Genomic DNA, 21,477 nt, shown 5'->3' on the forward strand with positions numbered 1-21,477 from the left:
ATAGTTCATAAAACATCCACCTTCAGGTTGTGGGACACAGTGACATTTATAATGAGTTTTATAAAATAAACATAATATTAACTTTTATATTGTTAGTAATATTGCCAAGGTGAACACTTACTGGACTGAAGCAACTTAGATTTGCTTGATTATCCAAACATAATTTTTTAGAAAAATAATGTTAATATGCATCAAGTACAATCCATCAAGCTTTTTTTGTGTACATCTTTCAATCATCAATGTATTGAATTGCATTACGTTTTAATACTACACAGCATTTAAATATCATCTTACTAAGGCAATATTGAAACTGATCATTTGAACTGATATGACAACTAATACTTATATGCATTATATGTAAGTATTCAGCAGCTACACTGTATTAAGAATCTCATTGATTTACATTACAGTATTTATTTGAAATAGAAATCCTTTGTAACAATATAAAATTACTTTACTGTCACTTTTGATTCATTTAATGCATCTTTAATGAATACCGTAAAAAAAAAGTACTGACCCCAAACTTTTGAAGGTAGTGTATGAGGTCACGGATCTATCATCCATGCATCTCTATAGATATCACTTCTATATATTACTGATTATTTGAATTATTTGAACTGAAATGACAACTAATATTTATATGCATTATATGTAAGTAGTCAGCAGCTACACTGTATTAAGAATTTCACTGATTTACATTACAAGCTATCAGAATTTCATCTAACTTTTCTGGCCATATAAACAACACATTTTAAAATGTCTCTTTCATATTATGTCTAAATGGTTCTGTAAAAAGAAGAAGATTTTTCTGACTATTATATCATATGTGAGGCTTTACTAAACTACAGCAAAGCACCAGAGTTGTGCATTACAGCGATTGTAGTTTTAATGTCCACAATGCAATGGATCTTGGTTGAATCCTATCTTAGTTTTTAGAAGCTGTCAGAATGAGAAGGTTTAAGAGCCCCTGCTTCACTGTATGTGATGAAACAGAAACAATACAAGCACATGTATTTTCATGATTTGTTGACTCTCTTTTTTACCTCTTGAACAGTGAATCCGTGGATCTTCTGTCCCACTGTGTACTGCAGTGCTCTGTCCACAGCAGAGCTGCCTCTGGTCCTCCATGAACCCTGCAAACTACAAACCACTCATGCATCAGACTAATCAGCATGACTGAGCTTTTCTCAGCGGCTTACATCATACACGTCAAAGTTATACCTATAAACATGATGACAGTTAATAACAATGACCTGACATGATAAATTAATGACAATTAAAATATGAATAACGGCCTAAACCAGATCACGCGGATGTCTGAAACCGAAGGACAGAAGTTCAACGTTAATTCAACCGAGACGTGTAGCATTTACTCACCTCAAATTTTTAAGTCTCGTAATGATTGTCTTACTTTTACGAAACATTTTAGAAGCTTAAATCCACTGTCTCTAATAACTACTGTGATTATGAGTTAAGTTAAAAGTCAAAACGCATTATATGTGAGTTCCTAGATTAATGTTTCCGTTACGATTAAAGCTCTGTCCTTCCATGTCCCATGGCATGCTGTACACAGCGCATGCGCACTAGACGCGACCTTTACCGGCTGCAACACGAAGAGCCACTGCTGCTACAAAATAAAAGTATGGGCAATAATAATAAATATATATATATAAATACAGTACCAGTCAAAAGTTTGGAAACGTTACTATTTTTAATGTTTTTGAAAGAAGTCTCTTATGCTCATCAAGCCTGCAGTTAAAAAAAAAAGAAAAAGGTAATATTATGAAATATTATTACAATTTTAAATGATGGTTCTCTTTTTTAATATATTTTAAAATGTAATTTATTTTTTGTGATGCAAAGCTGAATTTTCATCAGCAAGTGCTCCAGTCTTTGGTGTCTTATGATCCTTCAGAAATCATTTTAATATGATGATTTGATACTCAGTTATTATCAATGATGGAAACAGTTGTGCTGTTTAATATATTTTTTTGGAATACTTTTTTCAGGATTCATTGGTGAGTAAAACGTTAACAGGATTTATTCATAAAAACAGCATTTATTCAAAATAAAAACATTTCTAACAATATAAATCGTTACCATCACCTTTTATCAATGTAACGCATCCTTGTTGAATTAAAGTACTAATTTCTTTAAAAAAAATAGTTATTGTTCCCAAACTTTTGAACGGTAGTGTATATTGTTACAAAAGATTTCTATTCTAAATAAATACAGTTCTTTTTAACTTTTTATTCATCAAATAATCCTGAAAAAAGTATCTCAGGTTATAAAAAATAAAAAATTAAGCAGCACAACTGTTTCCAACATTGATCATAAATCAGCATATTAGAATGATTTCTGAAGGATCATAACACACCAAAGACTGGAGTACTTGCTGATGAAAATTCAGCTTTGCATCACAAAAATAAATTACATTTTAAAGTATATTAAAAAAGAGAACCATTATTTTAAATTGTAATAATATTTCATAATATTACTGTTTTTTTTTTTTTTTTTTTTTTTACTGCAGGTTTGATGAGCATAAGAGACTTCTTTCAAGAACATTAAAAATAGTAACGTTTCCAAACTTTTGACTGGTACTGTATATATAAATATACATATCATTTTGATATAAAATGCAGTTTATATAACTTTTAAGGTAAAGGAGATGGAATGCATGATGCGTGTTTTTAAATGTTTTTTACCAGTTGACCATTTAACACTTCCTAAAATGACCAGCAGATGTCAGTAGAAGCACGGAAACAGGGGTCACGCTGTTAAAACACAGGGGTCAAGTAGGCTACTTAGAAAAGGAGGGAGCTTCAAAATAATCTTTTTGGGCATATAGGGAGTTAACCATTAGGGTTAAATATTTGAAAGTTTTAAACTGATATGGTTGTTGTTGAGGTAATTTTCCATACAAAGAATTTAGTTTCTTCCCAAATTTCTATAGTCACTACATTCATTGTTCCCACTGTAGCTAGAGCTACACGATTCTGGATAAATTGAGAATCACGATTTTAATTTTTTTTATTTTTTTAAATAGTAATTTACTCTGACAATGTTAATTGCTGCAGTCTATTTTAAAAATATTTAATTCATTTTAATTATTATTATTATTTTAAATCGGTTTAAATGAAAGACACATTTTTAATGTCGCCATGATGTAATTGATACAATCTTTATTTGAAGGAGATTTACTTATATTCGTGTGTGAGTGTATCCTACACACATCTTTATTACCGAGCCTATTGGAAGATTAGCACATTTAACCTGTAATGCATATATTATTTAATTACTGCAGATTTGTACTGAATTTAGCGTTTTCTGCAAATAAATAAATTAGAATCTGCGCTTGTCATCTTATAACAACGAACATAGCCTATTATATATGGAAGACAAAGAGCATGTATAATTTAAGTATTGCAGATTTGTTTTGAATGAATGTTTTCTACATATTAATAAAATTGAATGTTTATGTTATAAAACATTTATTTTGTTTACTTTTCAGACCTAAATTGTTATTAAACTACAGAACTAAAGTCCTAATTAAGTCAGAATTTGAAAGTTTCTTTTCCAGTGTTTTTGTGCGAGAGTGGGTTTGTAGAGCATCTGTTTTAAGTTCATAGAGCAACAAGTCTGTAAAACACTCCCATGAACTTGCAGTACTGAACATTTATTGTAACATTGAACAAAGTGCATCATATTTTGTAGTACACAATGTTCCAGAAGAGTCTTTGTTTACCGTTTCCACAGTCCTGTGGATCTTTATTGGTGTCTCTGATACAGGATCCCTCTTTTATCTCTAATGCGTGAAGAGCAGCAGTCTGTAAGAAGGAGAATCTAATGTGTAATGTTTTGCAGATTGTATAATAAAGAAACTACAAAACAGAGCTTTATAAAAATCATTTATTCTTGTTGTAGTATAAAATGTATTTACAAAGACAGAATAAAAATGTTACACTATATTGTTGCTACATATATATATCTGCTTTTAACAAAGAAAACATCAATAAAAGCCAAACAAAAAGTACCATTTTCATAATAAAAACAAAAGCATCACATCAGGCCCACTGGGCAGAGATATTTGAAAGGTTACAAATGTCATGTTAATGATCATGGTACAGGAAATTGTAGAAATTTTGAACTCAAATTGTTAAAATAGCATGAACCAAATGTAAAATGTTGGTTAAATTGTTTAGCTCATAACCCTTAAAAATCGTAATATGCACAAAGTAGTTCACTTTAAAATGAAAATTAGCCCATGATTTACTCCTATGTGTACATGACTTTCTTCTTTTAGACCAGTGGTTCTCAACCTTTTTTGGGCCAGCGCCCCCTATCCAATATCCAGGTCCCTGAACGCCCCCCACCCCCAAACTATACTGAGCGAGCAGGAATGAGTGAGAGTCAATAGATGAAATAAGTGCAAAATTGTCTTTTAATAATAATAATTTCCATACCTTTGATTCTAGTACTGTAAGTGCTGGATTCTCAGCACCACCGGATTGTTGCAGCGCCAAACACATTTTTGAGCTCGTGAATGCTGATTCTTATCAGCGCTGGATTCTAGTCAGTGCTTGAGCGCTGGTCTATGACTGGAAAAATAATAGAGTCGTTGCAAAAGTAACGATAGGCTACATGTCGCATAAAACTGGAAGATTTTAGAATGTTAGGCATTCTAAACTTTTGAATAAGAAATAATATCAAGTCGTCAAAATACAACTCGTCATAACTCCTCGAATCACAACAAGCGCGCGCAGTGAGAACACTCACAGCATATACACAACTTGACTGCACATCATGTTTTTTACATTATTGATACTGCTTTCAATCGTAATGCAATAGAAATGAACACAAAAAACATGCCTAGTGCCTACCTACTACACTGACGGTGGACTTGCGGTCAGAGCGGGTGCGGACGAATGTTTTTTTGTTTTGTTTTTTAGCGCTGCTGAGCAGGGTCCGAAATTAACACCCGCCAAGCGCCAAATGCGGGTAGATTTTCCGTTTGGCGAGTATATCTCAAAAGGCTATCCGCCACAGTGGCGGGTGAATGTTCATACCAAAATAATAAAATTGTCAGCGCGCACGCGCTCTTCTGCCTCCGAGCAGAGAGAGAGAGAGAGAGAGAGCGCGCGCGAGTGAATGAGCCCCGGCCGCGTGCGCGCACTCACTATTCAGAGCGGACAAGCGTCAAGCTTTCCTGTACTTTTTGACAGAGCTTCTTTGCAGCTCAAGTCGGCGGTGGTGTGTACGTACAGTTAACGCTCTATCTGTTGACGGCGCTGAGGAAAAAGGATATGTGAAGCTGCCGCCACTGGAAGAAGCGGTCGCCCCAAAAAAGCCGTGCAGAGCGTCTTCAGCACTCGCGGATCGTGCATACTCCGCCGCTGGCCAGGCTGCTTCTGCTTTAAGTTACATTTTGGCCGTTCTTTTCTCGATAAAATTAGTTTTCTCATAGCGTTTGCAACGCAATACTCGTTCCCTTATCTCTCATGGAACCGAGGTTACGTAAGTAACTTAACCGAGGACGTTCTGCCTTCCCTTCCACATGAGTCAGGAAACAAAACTGACAAAAAAAAAAAAAAAAAAAAATATTTTACCCCAATGATAGTAATATTTCATATATTTTGATCAATATATATAGTTTTTTAATTTTTTTATTATACATTTCAAATTTTGCTCTGGACAATTTTTTACGTTTGTATTCAACATAATTTGCCTACCTTATAATCTCAATTAAAAGTACTTGAATGAATGTATATGTGACAAAAAAAAAAAGGCTGTTTATTATTTTGGCCGGTAAAAAATATGCTTGGCTGGTGGATTTTTTCATCTACCAGTCCCCGTGGCAGGTGAGCCAAAAAGTTAATTTCGGACCCTGCTGCTGAGGTATTCTTTCACGCGCACCATAGATGCGCACAATATGATATCACACTCTGCGCAATGCGCATGTTTTACAACATAATTTAACAAAAACATAGTCCTAATGCTTTTTAAATAGCCCACTTACAGTGTTTATTACAACTACTAAATGCTTAAAATGAAAAAATTAAAAAATTTGTGAACGCCCCCCATTAACACGTGAACGCCCCCCTTTCAAAAATCTTGCTTCCAACGCCCCCCGTTGTTCTCTGAACGCCCCCGTTGAGAACCACTATTTTAGACGAATACAATCAGAGTTATATTAACAAACACCCTGATGCTTCTGAACTTTATGATGGCGGTGGATTGCAACCATCAGATTGAAGCTTAAAAAAAGTGCATCCATCCATCATAAAAGAACTCCACACGGCTCCGGGGGGTTAATAAAGCCCTTCTCAAGCAAAACGATGCGTGTAAGAAAAATATTCGTATTTAAAACTTTATAATGTAAAATAACTAGCTTCCGGCCAAACTTACAAACGGATCCGACTTAAAGCGCAACTTATGCAAGTAATGCGATGTACTGCTGATATTTACGCTACGCCATGACGCACTACGCTACTTCCGATGTCACAAGCTGCGCAAGTTGCGCTTTACACTTAAATCTGTGTGTTTGGCCGGAAGCTAGTTATATTTACTTTAAAAAGTTTTAAATATAAAGAGTTTTCTTACACAAACTCACCGTTTTCTGTGTGGAGTTATTTTATGATGGATGGATGCACTTTTTTGAGCTTCAATCGGATGGTTGCAATCAACTGCCATTATAAAGCTCCGAAGCGTCAGGGTGTTTAATAAATATAACTCCGATTGTATTCGTCTGAAAGAAGAAAGTCATATACACCTAGGATGGCTTGAGGGTGAGTAAATCATGGGCACATTTTCATTTTAAAGTGAAGTACTTTAAGGAATAATATTGGAGTGTATATTAAATTCCCCTGAAGATATTGTGAATTCCAGTTAGACATGAACAGCTTTCATATTATCATTCCCTGTGAGTGAACACCCTTGTCTCTGTAACAACTGCAGGGCTTTAAACATCTGGACAACAAATGTTAGAGCTCTGCCAACTTCATGTCAATCTGTGCTCAGTAACCAGAAAACTGCCAGTGAAAGTTCCTGATGCTTCTTTTAAAACCACAACATTACAGCACACTACACAGTGGCAAATCCAGTTCTTCTCTCTAGGTAACAATCATTCAGCAACACAATTCAGACATTCTCGTCTTTATGACACAAAATATAAATTCTACGTCCTTAGCAATTCTGTTGCTTTGGTGGTTAAAAAGGTTTTATTACCAATAATATCAGCACAATTAATGAACCTGTAACTGCTGTCATTTGCAAACTATAGACGTAATAAACAGCAATAAACACTTTTATTCATCTCAAATATGTGTTCTTATCAACTACATGGACAAATACCTGCTCTGGATAAAAAAATTCTGCTTTATTGTGGAGCTGACGAGTTTTCAGTGTGTTATTGCAAAGTGTTACTTAACTTTTAAAAGTTATACAAAATAAAGCTTATATATCTATCTATCTATCTATATATATATATATATATAATAGTATGTATATATACATACTGTAACGCCTTTGGTGCAGTTTCTTTATTTTTTAAAAAATATATAGTTTCTACAAAATATAAACTGTAGTTTTTGTGGTGTGGATCATTTTTAGTGCAGAATGGAAAAGCAGGCAGAATTTACTATGGTAAAATGGCGTATGTTCTGTGTGGACCAGGATTTTATTTTTTATAAAGCAGAGTGACATGAATGTACTGCAATTTGCAAAGCCTGCAAATAAATGGATACTTGTATTCAGCACCAGACTTTCAGCATTGTCGGTGCATTCATAGCTAAGCTATAACTTGAATCAACAAGTCAAATGTCACCAGCATGGGAACAAAATCTAGTTCCCTTTTTCTGAAAGCATATAATTGGCAAGAAGGTGCAACACTGACACTCAATGAAAACATAGAAAACCAGTTGTGCTGGTCTGGTCTTTGAGATTCTTACACACAAATTCAGTTCACTATTGTGCTGTACCAGTGTGTCTGTCCCTTACTCCTCTCGTTCAGATGTGTCGCTTCATGTGAAGAGCCAGATGATCAGAACGAGAAAAACACCTGAAAGAAGATAATGATTACATATAGCTCAAGTTCTGTGTTTGAAACACTGTGTCCGATCACACACACACACACACTCGCGGTCACCTGTCGCAGTGGCTGCATTTGAAGGGTTTCGCTCCAGTGTGTTTTCTGAAGTGCCTTGTCAGTTCATCACTTCGAGCGAAGCACCACTCGCAGCCGTCCCACGAACACCTGTACGGCTTCTCACCTGCAGGGGGCGAGCAAACACACGACAATACTCACTATTTCTATTTCAACATAACATTACACATAAGCTAATTCAGGGACTCACAAAATGGTGTCCATGAGTTGATGAAACGCTAATAATTACTTGGTTCATAAAAATGTAAAAATATAATTTGTAAAATAATACAAAGTAAAACACATTTTTAACCTCCATGTCATGTGACGTGATGGAATAAATATACAAACCGTATATTTACTGTAAGCAGTCCTATACATTTTGTCATTATCTTTGTTTCTAATTATGGTGTTGTTCTAGGTAGCTCAGCCCACACTGAAATCTCATTGGACCGTAGTACCGATCTTCATGTATATTAACTCTTTCCCCGCCATTGATGGAAATTTCCGTCATTTGTGAGAAAACGCTTCCCGCTATCGAAATAATTTTCTGTGTTTTCACTGTTATACGCTAGGGGGCGCTATAACACATCATCTGAAAGAGTACTGAATCTCCTGATCAAAACACATGCGAAGATGATGCAGAAACAAGCGATCTCATATGTAATCATTGCATATGTAAAATAACGCAATCATCAACATTCAACAGCATATATATCAAAACTACCCAATGTTACCAAATGAAATGTTGACCCAGGAAGAGCTATAGGACTATACAGGCATTAGGAGTGTTGATAGACTCGATTTACTCCTATGATTTGATCATCGTTCTGAATCTGATCTGAATGTAGTCTTTGACAAAACAGAATGTATGAAGCTAGAATAAAATGGATGTTCAGATATTCAGACAACAAAATATTCTGGGGGCCATGAAAATTTTAAGAAAACAATCAAAAACGCTGGCGGTGGCTGCCAACTTAACTAAAAAGAAAGAAAGAGTTAACTATCAAATAGAGATGAGGAGAGATTAGTTGAAGTTATTATGACAAATCCATCAAGTTTCATAAGAAAAACTATAAAAAAGGTGTCTGGAAAAGCATCACTGAAGTCTTGAAAATTAAAAAAAAAGTTTTTTTTTGTCTTGAATCTAGTCTTGAAAAAGTATGTGTTCTTTATAGACATATAGTCGTTCTTTTTGTTCTTCACACTAATAAAAAATGGGTCTTTTAAGAACTGTTCAGTGAAAGGTTCTTTGGGGAACGAAAAATTGTTCTTCTATGGCATTGTTGCGAAAAAACGCCTTTTGGAACTGTTATTTCTGAAGATGTATTAAACATTGTTGTGATGTCACCGATTCTTTGAAGGTTTTATTTTTAGGCTTTTGTCAATTTGTGTATTTATAGGACATTTGAAAACCAACAAAGGATATAAAGAAAAGCATATACTTAACCACAAGCCCACGTCTACATGGTGTTCTTTGATCTGGGGTTTTTTATGATCTTTATTTGTTTTTAGGGAAGTCAGTCAATTTTGCAAACATTCTTTGAGATTGCATTCAAGATGAACAGTGTGGAAACAGTGTTGTAATCTGTGTTCCTAGAATGTATGACAGCATCATTAAGAATGAGCATTCCAAGAATGTAGGGAGTCACCAAACCACATTCACACCCACACTCTTCAAGCATTCGGCTCCAGAGGAGGAGGTCACAGAGCTCTGCGTACTGAATATTAAAAAAATGAACATTATGCAATGGCAGCACCTGTTATCATTTTGTAAAGCTTTAACCCTGTAAAACCTGACATATGAAATAACACTCCAAAAAAATTGAATGTTTTGAAATGACTGTTCGTCATTTCAGTAAACTGTTCGAACCATCAGACAAAATATTACACATGTGTAACTTTCGCATGTGTGTTTTTTGTTGTGTATCATACTTGAAACATCAGGCTTCTAAGGCTCAAATAGCATAATATAGTGAGAATATGAAGCTCATACTTGAGAAAGAAAAAAAAAACCTACATTTAAGGTACAAATTGAACATAAATATTAGGGCTGTCAAAAGATTAATCACGATTAATCGCATCCAAAATAAAAGTTTGTGTTTAAATAATATATGTGTGTGTACTGTGTATAATTAAATTTGTATATATAAATACACACACATGCTTGTATATATTTAAGAAAAATGTGTAATTTATATATAAAAATATATAATATAAATTATATATAAATATACACAGTATATGTATGCAAATATTTCTTAAATATATACATGCATGTGTGTGTATTTATATATACAAAATAATTATACAGAGTACACACACATATATTATGTAAACACAAACTTTTATTTTGGATGCGATTAATCGCGATTAATCTTTTGACAGCCCTAATAAATATGCAATTTGGTGCAGCTGCTGATATTTATATGGCCAAAAAGTAAGATTAAATTAGCTTGTAATGTAAAACAATGAGATCTCTATAACAGTATAGCAGACTACTAACATAAACTGCATATAAATATCTCTATATATTTTATGATCAAAGCTCTGTAGTTGTAGTCTGTTTTATTGTGGGGCAAAACATGATGTAATGCAATACAATGATGATTATGAGATGTACAAATAAATGTTCCTCAAAAACCTGATGTATCATATTTTTTTCTAGGAAATTATGTATGGATAATCTAGTATACCTAGGTTGCTTCAGTCCAGTTAATAAGTGTTAATATTAAAAAATATTAATAACAATCTAAATATTATTCTTACATTTGCTTTATAAAAAATCATTAAAGATTTGATTTCACAGAGGGTGTGACCTGATGGTGGACATTTTTCAAATTATACTAAAAGGCCTTTTTATTTGCCAAAAGAAAGTATAAACTATCAATCAGATGACAGAAGGCACGTAGCAGTTTGTGTGCAACAGGATTTTCAGCAAAGTTGTGATCATCTATGCGTGTATCATTTGTGTATCAAATATGATACGGTACGCTTTATTTGGAGTAAAAATTTTAATTTCAAAAAGCACTTAAAAAATGCTTTGTACGGCAGATTTATCGGAGTGACATTCAGCAGCACGATCCGAATGAGAGAAGTTTTGTTTCCCAAAGCTGAGAAAACTGTTGTGGCAACAGCAAGTCAAAATACAGGTAGGATTATAGACCCTCACATAGAAACTGCTTACCGGTGTGTGTCCGTTGATGTGCTTTCAGGTGAGAGCTCTTGGTGTACACCTTCCTGCAACCGTTGAAGTAACATCGATGAGCTCTCCTTCGTCCTTCGGATAACCCCTCACCTTTGACCTCTTCCCCTCTCGCCTCCTCTGGCTCTTCTTTAACCTCCATAAGAGCGAGGGAGGGCGGCGTCGGGGGTGTGTGTGTGGTGACATGCTGCTGACCCAGTGGGTGTGTGAGAACATCAGGAGAGGCAATGATCTTCTCACAGCTGCCGACTGACGAATGGGAAGCCGTAGACATCCCGTCCTGACTGGGGCCGGAATCTTCTGGAGGGGACGAGCTCGCTTCAGTCCCACAGCACCGCAGAAACTGGTTCCACAGGTCGTCACACTCACACACTGATCTCAGATCAGCTGCAGAGACGTAGGGCTCGTTCTGCAGATAGCGCTCAAGCTCAAGACAAGTCTGTAAGAGAGAAACGGGCAATCAGTGACGCAAACACCAACCAGAAAACATGCACTAATAGCATAACAAACGGTGAACATTCTGAGTGAAAAATTCTAAAACGAAACGGAAAATTCTAAAATGAAACCCTGTAATAATTTTTTCACCTTCATGTCATTAAAACCTGTATGACTTCTGTGGAACACTAAATGTGAGGTTTAGCAGGTTTATACTAAGAAGTTACCATAAGCAGCCCATACTCAAGTATCAGTCAATAATGTATTCAATTTCTGTTTATTCCTCACGTGATACTTTTTGGCAATTTTCTGAGTGTTTTGGAGAAGATCGCCTCTGAGATTCAGCAAAACTGAATATCTGGTCTGTAATTACATGAGGATGGGTAAATGATGACAGGATTTTTTTTTTTTTTTTGCATGCCACATTCTTGGTAGCCAATACTCTAAGTTATATGTCTGTATGTAAACTACATAAAAAAAAATAAACCTACTTTAAGGAATCTTCACTAGAGTAAAAAATATTACAACTAGCCTCTTATGTGTGTAATTTTATATCAAAGTTATTTACAGATCAACAGTTTGGGGTCAGTAAGATTTCATTTTAAAAATGTGGCAGTATATAAATAAATGCAGCCATAATAAGAGCATAAGAGACTAATTCCCAAAAACATTAAACCCCAAACTTTTGATTTTGAACGGTATGTGCTTATATCTAGAGCACAAACAATCACTCTCATCTTTCAAAATATACTCATACTGTAGAACGAAAAAATTTTCTTTTATACTGGTAAAAAGAAAAGTCATTCGGTTTGACTGCTAAATTAAAATCACTTATCAAAAAGTCGGATAGATATCCTAAGTATTTATTAGTTATTATTTTAATTTAGTTGCACGTGTCATGTCATCCATTTCAGTGTTGAAATGTGCTTTGTATCCACTTTAAAGCTTAACGTAAAATATAAGCGTAGGAAATGTTATATACAAATAAATCCGATATTATATCGCTTCTTTGCTTTTATTACTCCCATGTTTGATCAAAGTATTCGATAAATAAAATAGATGTTTAAACTTTACCTGTTGCCAGTACTCCTCCAAAGATGGCAGTGCGGACAGGTATCCCGTGTCAAGGACACTCTGCAGCTCCTGGAAAATACTGCACATGGGAATAACATCCATATCCCTCCCACGCGCAGATCTGTCAAACCCAGCTGGGAATCCTGGAAAAGGCGCTTTCCCGCCGTGTCTTCATGCGCGGAGGGAAGGCAACAGCTTGTTTCTCTTCAGCGGACGCTCGGATGCACAGAAGCGCTGCAAAGTGCAAACTTTGCAAAGTTGCAAACATTCCCATTTCAAAACAAGCGAAACACGTTGAGCGTCGTCACCAGCGGTGAGCGGACCAATCAGAGGCTTCTGCTAGTGCCTCGCCCACCGTTTCGACTCCACCCACTGGGTGTGTCATTGGTTATCGGTGAGTCTCTCTGGGTGATGATTGGTGCGTTGTAGTTGGCGCTATTTCTGGGGAGGTATATAAACATACCCTTTTCATTTGAGGAAGTAATACTTGTGGTAGGCATTTCTACACTTGTTTTCATATTTAAACTGGTGCAATTTTTTTTTTTTTTTTATTGTTAACCAAATTTAATTAGAGCTATCTTTCTGCTAAAGCATTTTCCTGATACGTATACTAAGGTTGAAGGAAGAGGTTTTGGAGGGCTGAGACTTAAAATTTTTTTTATATTAAAATATTGTGTAAAGCCCTATTCGGAGGGGACTAGTTTCACAGGGGGTCGTTAGAGAAATTTCTGTTTCACAGACGTACTTTGAGATTTTAATCCTGTCCGAATCTGCCATGTCTGTCTTTTTCTCACACGACCTCTGTAAAAATTCCAGAGCAAATTACCTACTGTTTTTCGTCAAACTCGGCGGTCCTCAGAGAAATCTAATCCCGTCCGAATGCGAATGTCTGTGATTGCCGAAAATGTTTTTTTCCAAAACGCTTTTTCTTGTGTTTTTGGTCAACGTGAACTACCGTACAATCTCTCGCTATCGCGCCGGGTATTCAAGTTTCTGCTTTTTGCGCACCGATAATGGATGTAGACATGTAGATGTGTTCGGTAACGTTACACTGCGAATAAATAAAAAAATGAAATCAACAAGAAGAGCCAAATCACGTAAACTGTTAAGACTGGCAACTGTAATATCAGTTTCAGGTAAGATTACTTTCATTTCTGCACTTAATTACAAATCATATTCTTAATATAAAATCATGATGATAAATGTATGTTTAGTTTTTTTATACTACAATTTTTATAAAATGTTTACAAGACACTAAATACGTTTGGACGGTTTACTTTATATTTCAAAGTACTTAATTTCAAAATACATTTGATCAAATTTCATACGCAATCCACGCATTCTGAACACGTGATCTTCTGCAATGCCCACATGTAAAACACAGACACTCCTACCTCGGTAATAAACACGGAGATGTTAGTCCGGTCCGAATCCGTACATGAAATCACAGACGTAGGTTGATAAGAATTGTAACTCAAACGTCGTTTGGAAAACTAGTCCCGTCCGAATAGGGCTTAAGTTGTTCATAGGACATGGTCTGAATGATCTTATGATCTGAAATCAAGCTTTATCCTCTTAACTGTTTTGAGCATAGAAAATGCACTATCCAAACTTAAATGGTTGTAATTCAAGAATGATCCAGGCTACTGTATTACTGTATTACAGAATACTGTATTCCAAAGTATTTGCTGACGTGAAAGCACTTAAAGAAATTAAAGTTATTCCTGTAAAGCAAATGTACTGTACATTTTTATTTTATTTTATACAAAAAATATATTTTACAAAATATTTTTTCTCTCAAAAATTGCTATGATATCAAAGCCATATGTCTAACCAAGTTGAGTCCCAAATTTGAAGATGATATCACAAAAATTGAAGTTGCTATGAGATTTTGAGGCATAATACCAAATATAGCCACCGGGTGATACCCACCATTGCATATTGTTTGATGCCTTACATGTACCGTTTCCATGGTAACACAATGTCCAATTTCAAAACCGTTTTCACAGGATGGATTTTGAGTGTAGAAGGCAACCTAATGATACCTGATGATTACTAACGTATGTGATAGGGGGAAAAAGTGGCAAGTGTCCTGCAGTGAATGGGTTAAATTTAAGTCTTTTGAAGTCTTATTTGTGAGAAGAAGGGATTGACATTAAAGTCGTTATTCACCTTTCCCTTCAAATGAGCAGGATCATTGAGTCACTGATTTCAATGATTCTCTGTCTTGTGAACTGGATCAGACTGATTCATAAACAAATCGCTGGGTCAAATGATTGGATCTGCTTTAAATGCCCAAGTCCCCATGAAACCACAATATGAAGTTTTTTGCCTTTTAGTATGAATATGTTAGCCTTACTGTTATCTATAAGCTAGTGTGGGATTATATTAGAAGGGGAAACGGTTAGAGGAGGAAACTGTGTCTTTACTTAGCTCAACGGCTGTGGTCGAGCTGTGATACTAAACGATATTGGCTATTTTTAAAAAGGCGAGGGGCTGTTCGATATGTCCCTCCTGTCTTCCTGTTTCATTGGAAATTACGTCAATACATTGAATAATGCTGCACGTTTCAAGGCACTTCAGGGGACCTTTGAATTATTTTTTATTTTTTTATAAACTACAACTTCAATTTTAAATGTATACAGAGCCACACACACACTGCATTATTCCATGCATTGCATACTCTATAGGTGCTTTTCCACTGCATGGTACAACTCGGCTCGGCTCGCTTTACTTTGGCTCGGTTTGCTTTTCCACTGTAGTTTAGTACCGCTTCAAAGTGGGTTGGATTATAGACTGATTGTTATAGTTATGCCACCATCTCGTCTACTGACCGCGATACAGCCATTTCTTTTTTTGAAGTTGCGTGTCACGGTTGTTTAAAGCAAGTCGTTTAAAAAAGTTGTGCAAACAAATGATACAGCGGTGGCTATTGCTGACTATTTAAATCTAGCGGGTTTGGTGTCTCGTGTTGCAAATCTAATGACGCTGGTTGTGACAATTCTATCTGACCAATCAGTGACCTGCATTTACACGTCATATTTTATTATCGGTGCGGCTTGCTTGAAACCTCAACCGATGTGGTACTAAAAAAAGTACCAAGTTCTAGGCACTGTACACAGTGGAAAACCACCCAAAAGTGAGCGTACCATGCAGTGGAAAAACGCCTTATATGTAGGCTACATAAAACCATGTAATGAAAAACTTGCAATTTTGACATTTCCTACCTGACTCTTTAAAGGTCCCGTTTTTCGTGTGTGTTTTTGAAGCTTTGATTGTGTTTACAGTGTGCAATATAACATGTGTTCATGTTTCGCGTGTAAAAAAACAGTATTTTTCACACAATTTACTTATCTGTATACTGCTGTTTTCACTGTCCTAAGAACGGGCTGATGACTTCCTTGTTCTATGAAGTCCCTCCTTCCACACTCTACAAACGCAACTCTTCCTCTGGGAGCGCAACAAGACCACGCCCCCTTTTTTATGTATTCCTGTGGGCGGAGGTTAGTCAAAAAACTGTTCTAGTGACGTCATTCAAGAAGGAAGTAGAGGGATGTAGTCCAAACCGGCCGTTCGATGTAGGCGACTTCTGTTAAATAAAATATCTTGCTTGGCATTCAACTTTGAGCTTTACAATTGTACAGATATTATTTATACTCACAACAACATTACACACTAACTAAAGTTTGAAACATGGGATCACGAAGAACGGGACCTTTAAAAACCTGACACTTTCAAACTCAAACTAAAGACCCGTTCGCACCAAAAACAATAATTATGTAACTATACATGTAACTATACATTATCCCGCTTATTACATGGCTACCTACAAAATAAATACATAATTTGACACAAATTATTGATTTAAAAAGGAGTTTATTGATTTAAAAACGATTGTATTGCTTCACAAGAAATTAATTTAATTGAAACGTGAAATGTGTCAAGCAATAATAAAAAAACGTAGCTTACCAGAAATTGTACCATGTAAACGTTACTAAAATGTTTTGACAATCACTTATGACTTATGACTGCTATTGTGCTTTGCACATCCATAAAAGCCTTGAGTTAGAGGACTACTGAAAGTAAATAACTGAAAGCAAACCTGAACCCATATATTTCTTACCTCATAAAACCACTGAGGCTTGTCAGTCTGTTTACAATCCTTTTTTCCCACCTTATCAAAGCTCTTTGAATGGATAATGCACCATTTACACACACATGCACCAACATGCAGAAACACATGGGAAGGGAGTGTTTACAGTTGTGGTGACTCATATTTTCTGTGATTACACTCACACTGTTTGTGTACAGACACACACACACACACACACACACACACACACACACACACACACGCTTTCAGAGATAGGCTATAGTCATTTACAGCATACTCAAAATTCACAGAGATTGTTTTTATGGTAAATCATGACTAGTAACAGGAAGACATCCAATATCTCAATAAGTAGACATACCCACAACACAATAAATGCACTATATAAACAAATAATTGCAAAATAAAATGCAAAATCAACAACATTGACAAAAAAATATTTAAATTTAAACCATATAACTTGTAAGCTTGATATAAAATTTCAAAACAAATCAATGAGTTATTCACACAAATTGCACTATACAAAACAACAGTGTGCGACGGAAGAGCTGCTGCTTTTGCATAGTTTGCATTATTTGAAATGTATCAAACTGGCAGCTCCAGTAGTAAGATGAAATGATTTACATTGAACTCTGTCATGGAAATTATGTATAAACCATAACTTATTAATCAATTAAAAAGGAATTTATATACCTGTATGATATTACACTGTACCCACATTGGACCAGCAGTATGGAAAATGGTTGATTTAGCTGGTCAGACGTGGGAAAACATTTGGCACGCGACTCACACAGTGCATTATGGGTATTCTCTAGAGTTGCGCGTACATCGGTTGTACACTCGTTATTGCGTTACATTGTGGGATTGAATGAGTGCACTGGATAATGTCCACTATGGTTTCGGATACCACTACAAATGGCTGTCCCCTCAAATTGTGCCTTATTTAAGGTTATAGGGGGCGATTTCGGACACAGCCTAAGCCTACTTTTGTTTCGCTGTTTATGTTTATTTTATGAATAAAGTTATGTTTAACGTTTGACGGTTCGCACCTCCTCCTTCCCTGAACTTGAACTTTTAACAGTAAAGTCTAAAATCTGAAAATTATCAACTTTACATGGGTTGTGCCTCGGCATGGCACAGCGCGGATGAATCCAATGTTTTGAAGAGAATGTGCGGCTGTCAGTCACCGCGCCGGTGTGGATACTGTCATTCGGAATCACAGATTCTACGTTTTTGGAAGTATGACCAACATAAGAATTTTCACCGGAAAATGTCGACTGAACAAGTAAGTAACATCCACTTTTGTTCTGACCAAAAAAGCATTGCAGTAAATCGCACCGATTAAATCTAACGATGCTTATCATATCACGTCAAACCATGCAAATTATACTTTCTCAAATTGTTAATGTTAACAACATCAGCATTGCATGACTACATTTAACACCTTCTTTATGTGTACAGATGTGACGTAATGACGCAAAGACATGCTCGAATTTCCTGCAGAAATCCACCAGTAACACTGGAATTAAAAACATTATTACAAGCTTACCGTTTTGAATCGAGCCACGACAAGCAGATAGTTTTGAACACTGGCTGGTTATGTACTTGCGCAAAAAAATTTTTGGGGATAATTTTTAACCCAAAAAAGTTACAGACTGCAGCTTTAAATTCACTTTAAAAGTGCTGAATTATACAGGTCACTTTATTTGACAAATTAAAGGGGTGGTTGATTATGATTTCACTTTTTAAACTTTAGTTAGTGTGTAATGTTGCTGTTTGAGCATAAAAAACATCAGCAAAGTTACAATGCTCAAAGTTCAAAGCAAAGGAAGATATTTGCTTTTAAAGAAATAGCTTTTTAAGGACTACAACAAACGGCTGGTAGGGACTACACAACATTCCTCCCGGGTTAGTGACATCACTAACCCTAGAATTTACATAAACCCCGCCCCCGGAACACGAATTATAGATTATCAAGACAGAATATGCTAATAAATGACTAGAAGATAACTACACATCAGCTACATACATTCATCAACTAACCATTCAGAAATGTTGTCTACAAGTTGTCACTTCTTCTCGAGTCTCTCCATCTTTCTGACTCCGGTTTGAACTTAAAGACTAAAAGTTTTTGAAATTTTCAGTGCATGTCTGTGTGAGGTAAAATGACTCAAGCTGTTATAGCTCCGCCCCCTGTGCCGGGAGCAGCGGCTCATTTGCATTTAAAGGGACAGACACAAAACGGTGCATTTTTTTGCTCACCCTCAAAAGTGACAACTTTAACGTGCTATATAAAAATATCTGTGGGGTATTTTGAGCTAAAACTTCACATACACACTCTGGGGACATCAGTGATTTATTTTACATCTTTTGAAAAGGGCATTATTCCACCCCTTTAAAATAGTGGGGAAACGCAGTGCAATTTTACTTGGTCAAAACAATCATCCTAAATTACATTTGAGTGTTGAAAGTTATGTTGTAACATTACATAATATATAATATATAACAATAATATATATATAACAATGATTAATTTTCTGTTGACAAAGGTATCCACACAGTTGCTCACCTGTCTAATAAAACACATTATATATTAAAGCATCTGTGGTGTTTTCATGGATTCTACAGAAATCGAGGGTCCCGCATATGATGTCATTGACAGGCGACGCAATGACACGGGCCGTTACACTGGTTAAAATGACTGATTTCTCTGGATTTAAACATTGTTGGAAACATTTGGGATAATGTATAGCCTAAATAAGTCGACAAAATATATAACTGTTCTAGTAGTTTTTGATATTTTAATGCAAAAATCGTACATATTGTGTCTTTAACAAGAAGTCTCCTCAGAAACTTTGGAAAATGTAGTCGTGTTTGTGTGCTAATTTCCCATGATCCCTGACAAAACACATGGCTAATAAGATGGAATTTAATGGAATTTAAAAAAAGACATACAAGACTACACAAGTTTGAATGCTCAGCCAAGGTGTGTGTGTGCCTGAACGTGAGAGCACATTGTTCTGTTACGAGACTGATTGGGAAATGTTCTTTATAAAGGACTGACATTGTAAAATTGATGACATGGATTTTGCAACTTTATTGTATCTTGATGTATTGAGCTGGTATTATATTTCTTCTGTACTTTTGTAGTTCTGTTCCTATAAGGTGAGGTTCAGCAGATTGGGGCTGTGTTTCTGTATAGTCAGAGGGATTATTACCATGAATGTGTTTATGTACATGTATGAGTGTGTGTGTGTGTCAGCTCTGTTTCTAGCTTGCTAATGTAATACTATTTTTACATGCATAAACCAGGACACATATACCTGCACAGTGTTCACATATACCTGGAATCTTATTAAAGGGTTAGTTCACCCAAAAATGAAAATTCTGTCAGTAATTACTCACCCTCCTGTTGTTCCAACCCCGTAAGACTTTCGTTCATCTTCGGAACACAAATTAAGATATATGAAATCTGACGGCTGCATCACTCCTCCATAGGCTTTCAGAGGGACCGAAACTCGCCGGCCCAGAAAAGTTATTAAAAACATCGTTCAAATAGTCCAAGTGACGGGCTCTACATTACGTTTATCATGCGACGACAATACTTTTTGTGCGGAAAAACAAACAAAAATAACGACTTTATCCAACTATTAGTGTTCTTCAATGTGGGCCTCTGACGAGAGTTCACGGGAGCGCCACGACGCATGCGCGAGAACTGAGATTACGGCGTTCTTCTTCTTCTTCTTTCGTTCTACAGCGTGCGTCTTCCTCTGCTTATAAACAGACCGTGTTGCGCTTCCGGCAATGTCGGGACGTCATCTTGTACATAGATATCATATTATTATATGATATCTATGATCTTGTACAGTAAATGGCGGTAATACTCCTAAGGAGTGAGCAGCCAGTAACAAGTAGTAGTAGAAGAAGAACGCCGTAATCTCAGTTCTCGCGCATGCGTCGTGGCGCTCCCGTGAACTCTCGTCAGAGGCCCACATTGAAGAACACTAATAGTTGGATAAAGTCGTTATTTTTGTTGTTTTTCCGCACAAAAAGTATTGTCGTCGCATGATAAACGTAATGTAGAGCCACTGTAGTCACTTGGACTATTTTAACGATGTTTTTAATAACTTTTCTGGGCCGACGAGTTTCGGTCCCTCTGAAAGCCTATAGGAGTGATGCAGCCGTCAGATTTCATCAAATATATCTTAATTTGTGTTCCGAAGATGAACGAAAGACTTACATGGTTGGAACAACATGAGGGTTAATAATTACTGACAGAATTTTCATTTTTGGGTAAACTAACCCTTTAAGTCTCAATGGGCCCTATCTTGCACCCAGCGCAATTGACTTTGTACACCGACGCATGTATCATTCCTCTTTTGCACCCGCGCAAAGCGCGCTTTTCCCTCCACAGAAGCACGTCGCTAAACTAGGGAATGAACTTGCGCTCCCTGGGCGGTTCAGCGCAAAGAGGAGGCGTGTTCCAGCGCAAACGTTCCTTCATGCTATTTT

At 36.1% G+C, this 21,477-nt stretch overlaps 2 protein-coding genes across 3 annotated transcripts in view; both read right to left on the reverse strand.

Moving 5' to 3' along the window:
• pitrm1 (pitrilysin metallopeptidase 1) overlaps positions 1–20,675 on the reverse strand; it is a 34,756-nt gene extending 14,081 nt beyond the window's left edge. Inside the window, exons 1-2 of one of the 2 annotated variants that reach the window (XM_081373508.1) lie at positions 20,371–20,675; positions 1,044–1,140 (exon numbers count right to left, since the gene is read on the reverse strand). In XM_081373508.1, coding sequence (XP_081229634.1) covers positions 1,044–1,140; positions 20,371–20,513 — 240 coding nt within the window. In that variant the 5' untranslated portion in view covers positions 20,514–20,675. Of the gene's footprint in view, positions 1–1,043; positions 1,141–1,377; positions 1,587–20,370 lie in introns of those variants that run through there. The other variant, XM_081373509.1, reaches the window with a different exon arrangement.
• klf6b (Kruppel like factor 6b) lies at positions 7,659–13,169 on the reverse strand. The gene is made up of 4 exons (XM_081373513.1): positions 12,855–13,169; positions 11,328–11,784; positions 8,144–8,267; positions 7,659–8,056 (listed from the first exon to the last, which is right to left on the reverse strand). Exons 1-4 carry the CDS (start codon positions 12,954–12,956, stop codon positions 8,005–8,007), a joined length of 735 nt encoding a protein of 244 aa, XP_081229639.1. The 5' UTR covers positions 12,957–13,169; the 3' UTR covers positions 7,659–8,004.
• Positions 20,676–21,477: the final 802 nt, after the last annotated feature.

Source organism: Scardinius erythrophthalmus (assembly GCF_964197995.2).
Source record: "Scardinius erythrophthalmus genome assembly, chromosome: 9".
NCBI classification, from domain to species: domain Eukaryota; kingdom Metazoa; phylum Chordata; class Actinopteri; order Cypriniformes; family Leuciscidae; genus Scardinius; species Scardinius erythrophthalmus.

Excerpts from the sequence above, each read along its gene's own strand:
- klf6b (XM_081373513.1), bottom strand. The coding sequence starts at position 12,956 with ATGGATGTTATTCCCATGTGCAGTATTTTCCAGGAGCTGCAGAGTGTC. Across the intron at positions 11,785-12,854 it reads TGGAGGAGTACTGGCAACAG|ACTTGTCTTGAGCTTGAGCG; the intron begins GTAAAGTTTAAA and ends TCTCTCTTACAG. Across the intron at positions 8,057-8,143 it reads AAATGCAGCCACTGCGACAG|GTGTTTTTCTCGTTCTGATC; the intron begins GTGACCGCGAGT and ends ATCTTCTTTCAG.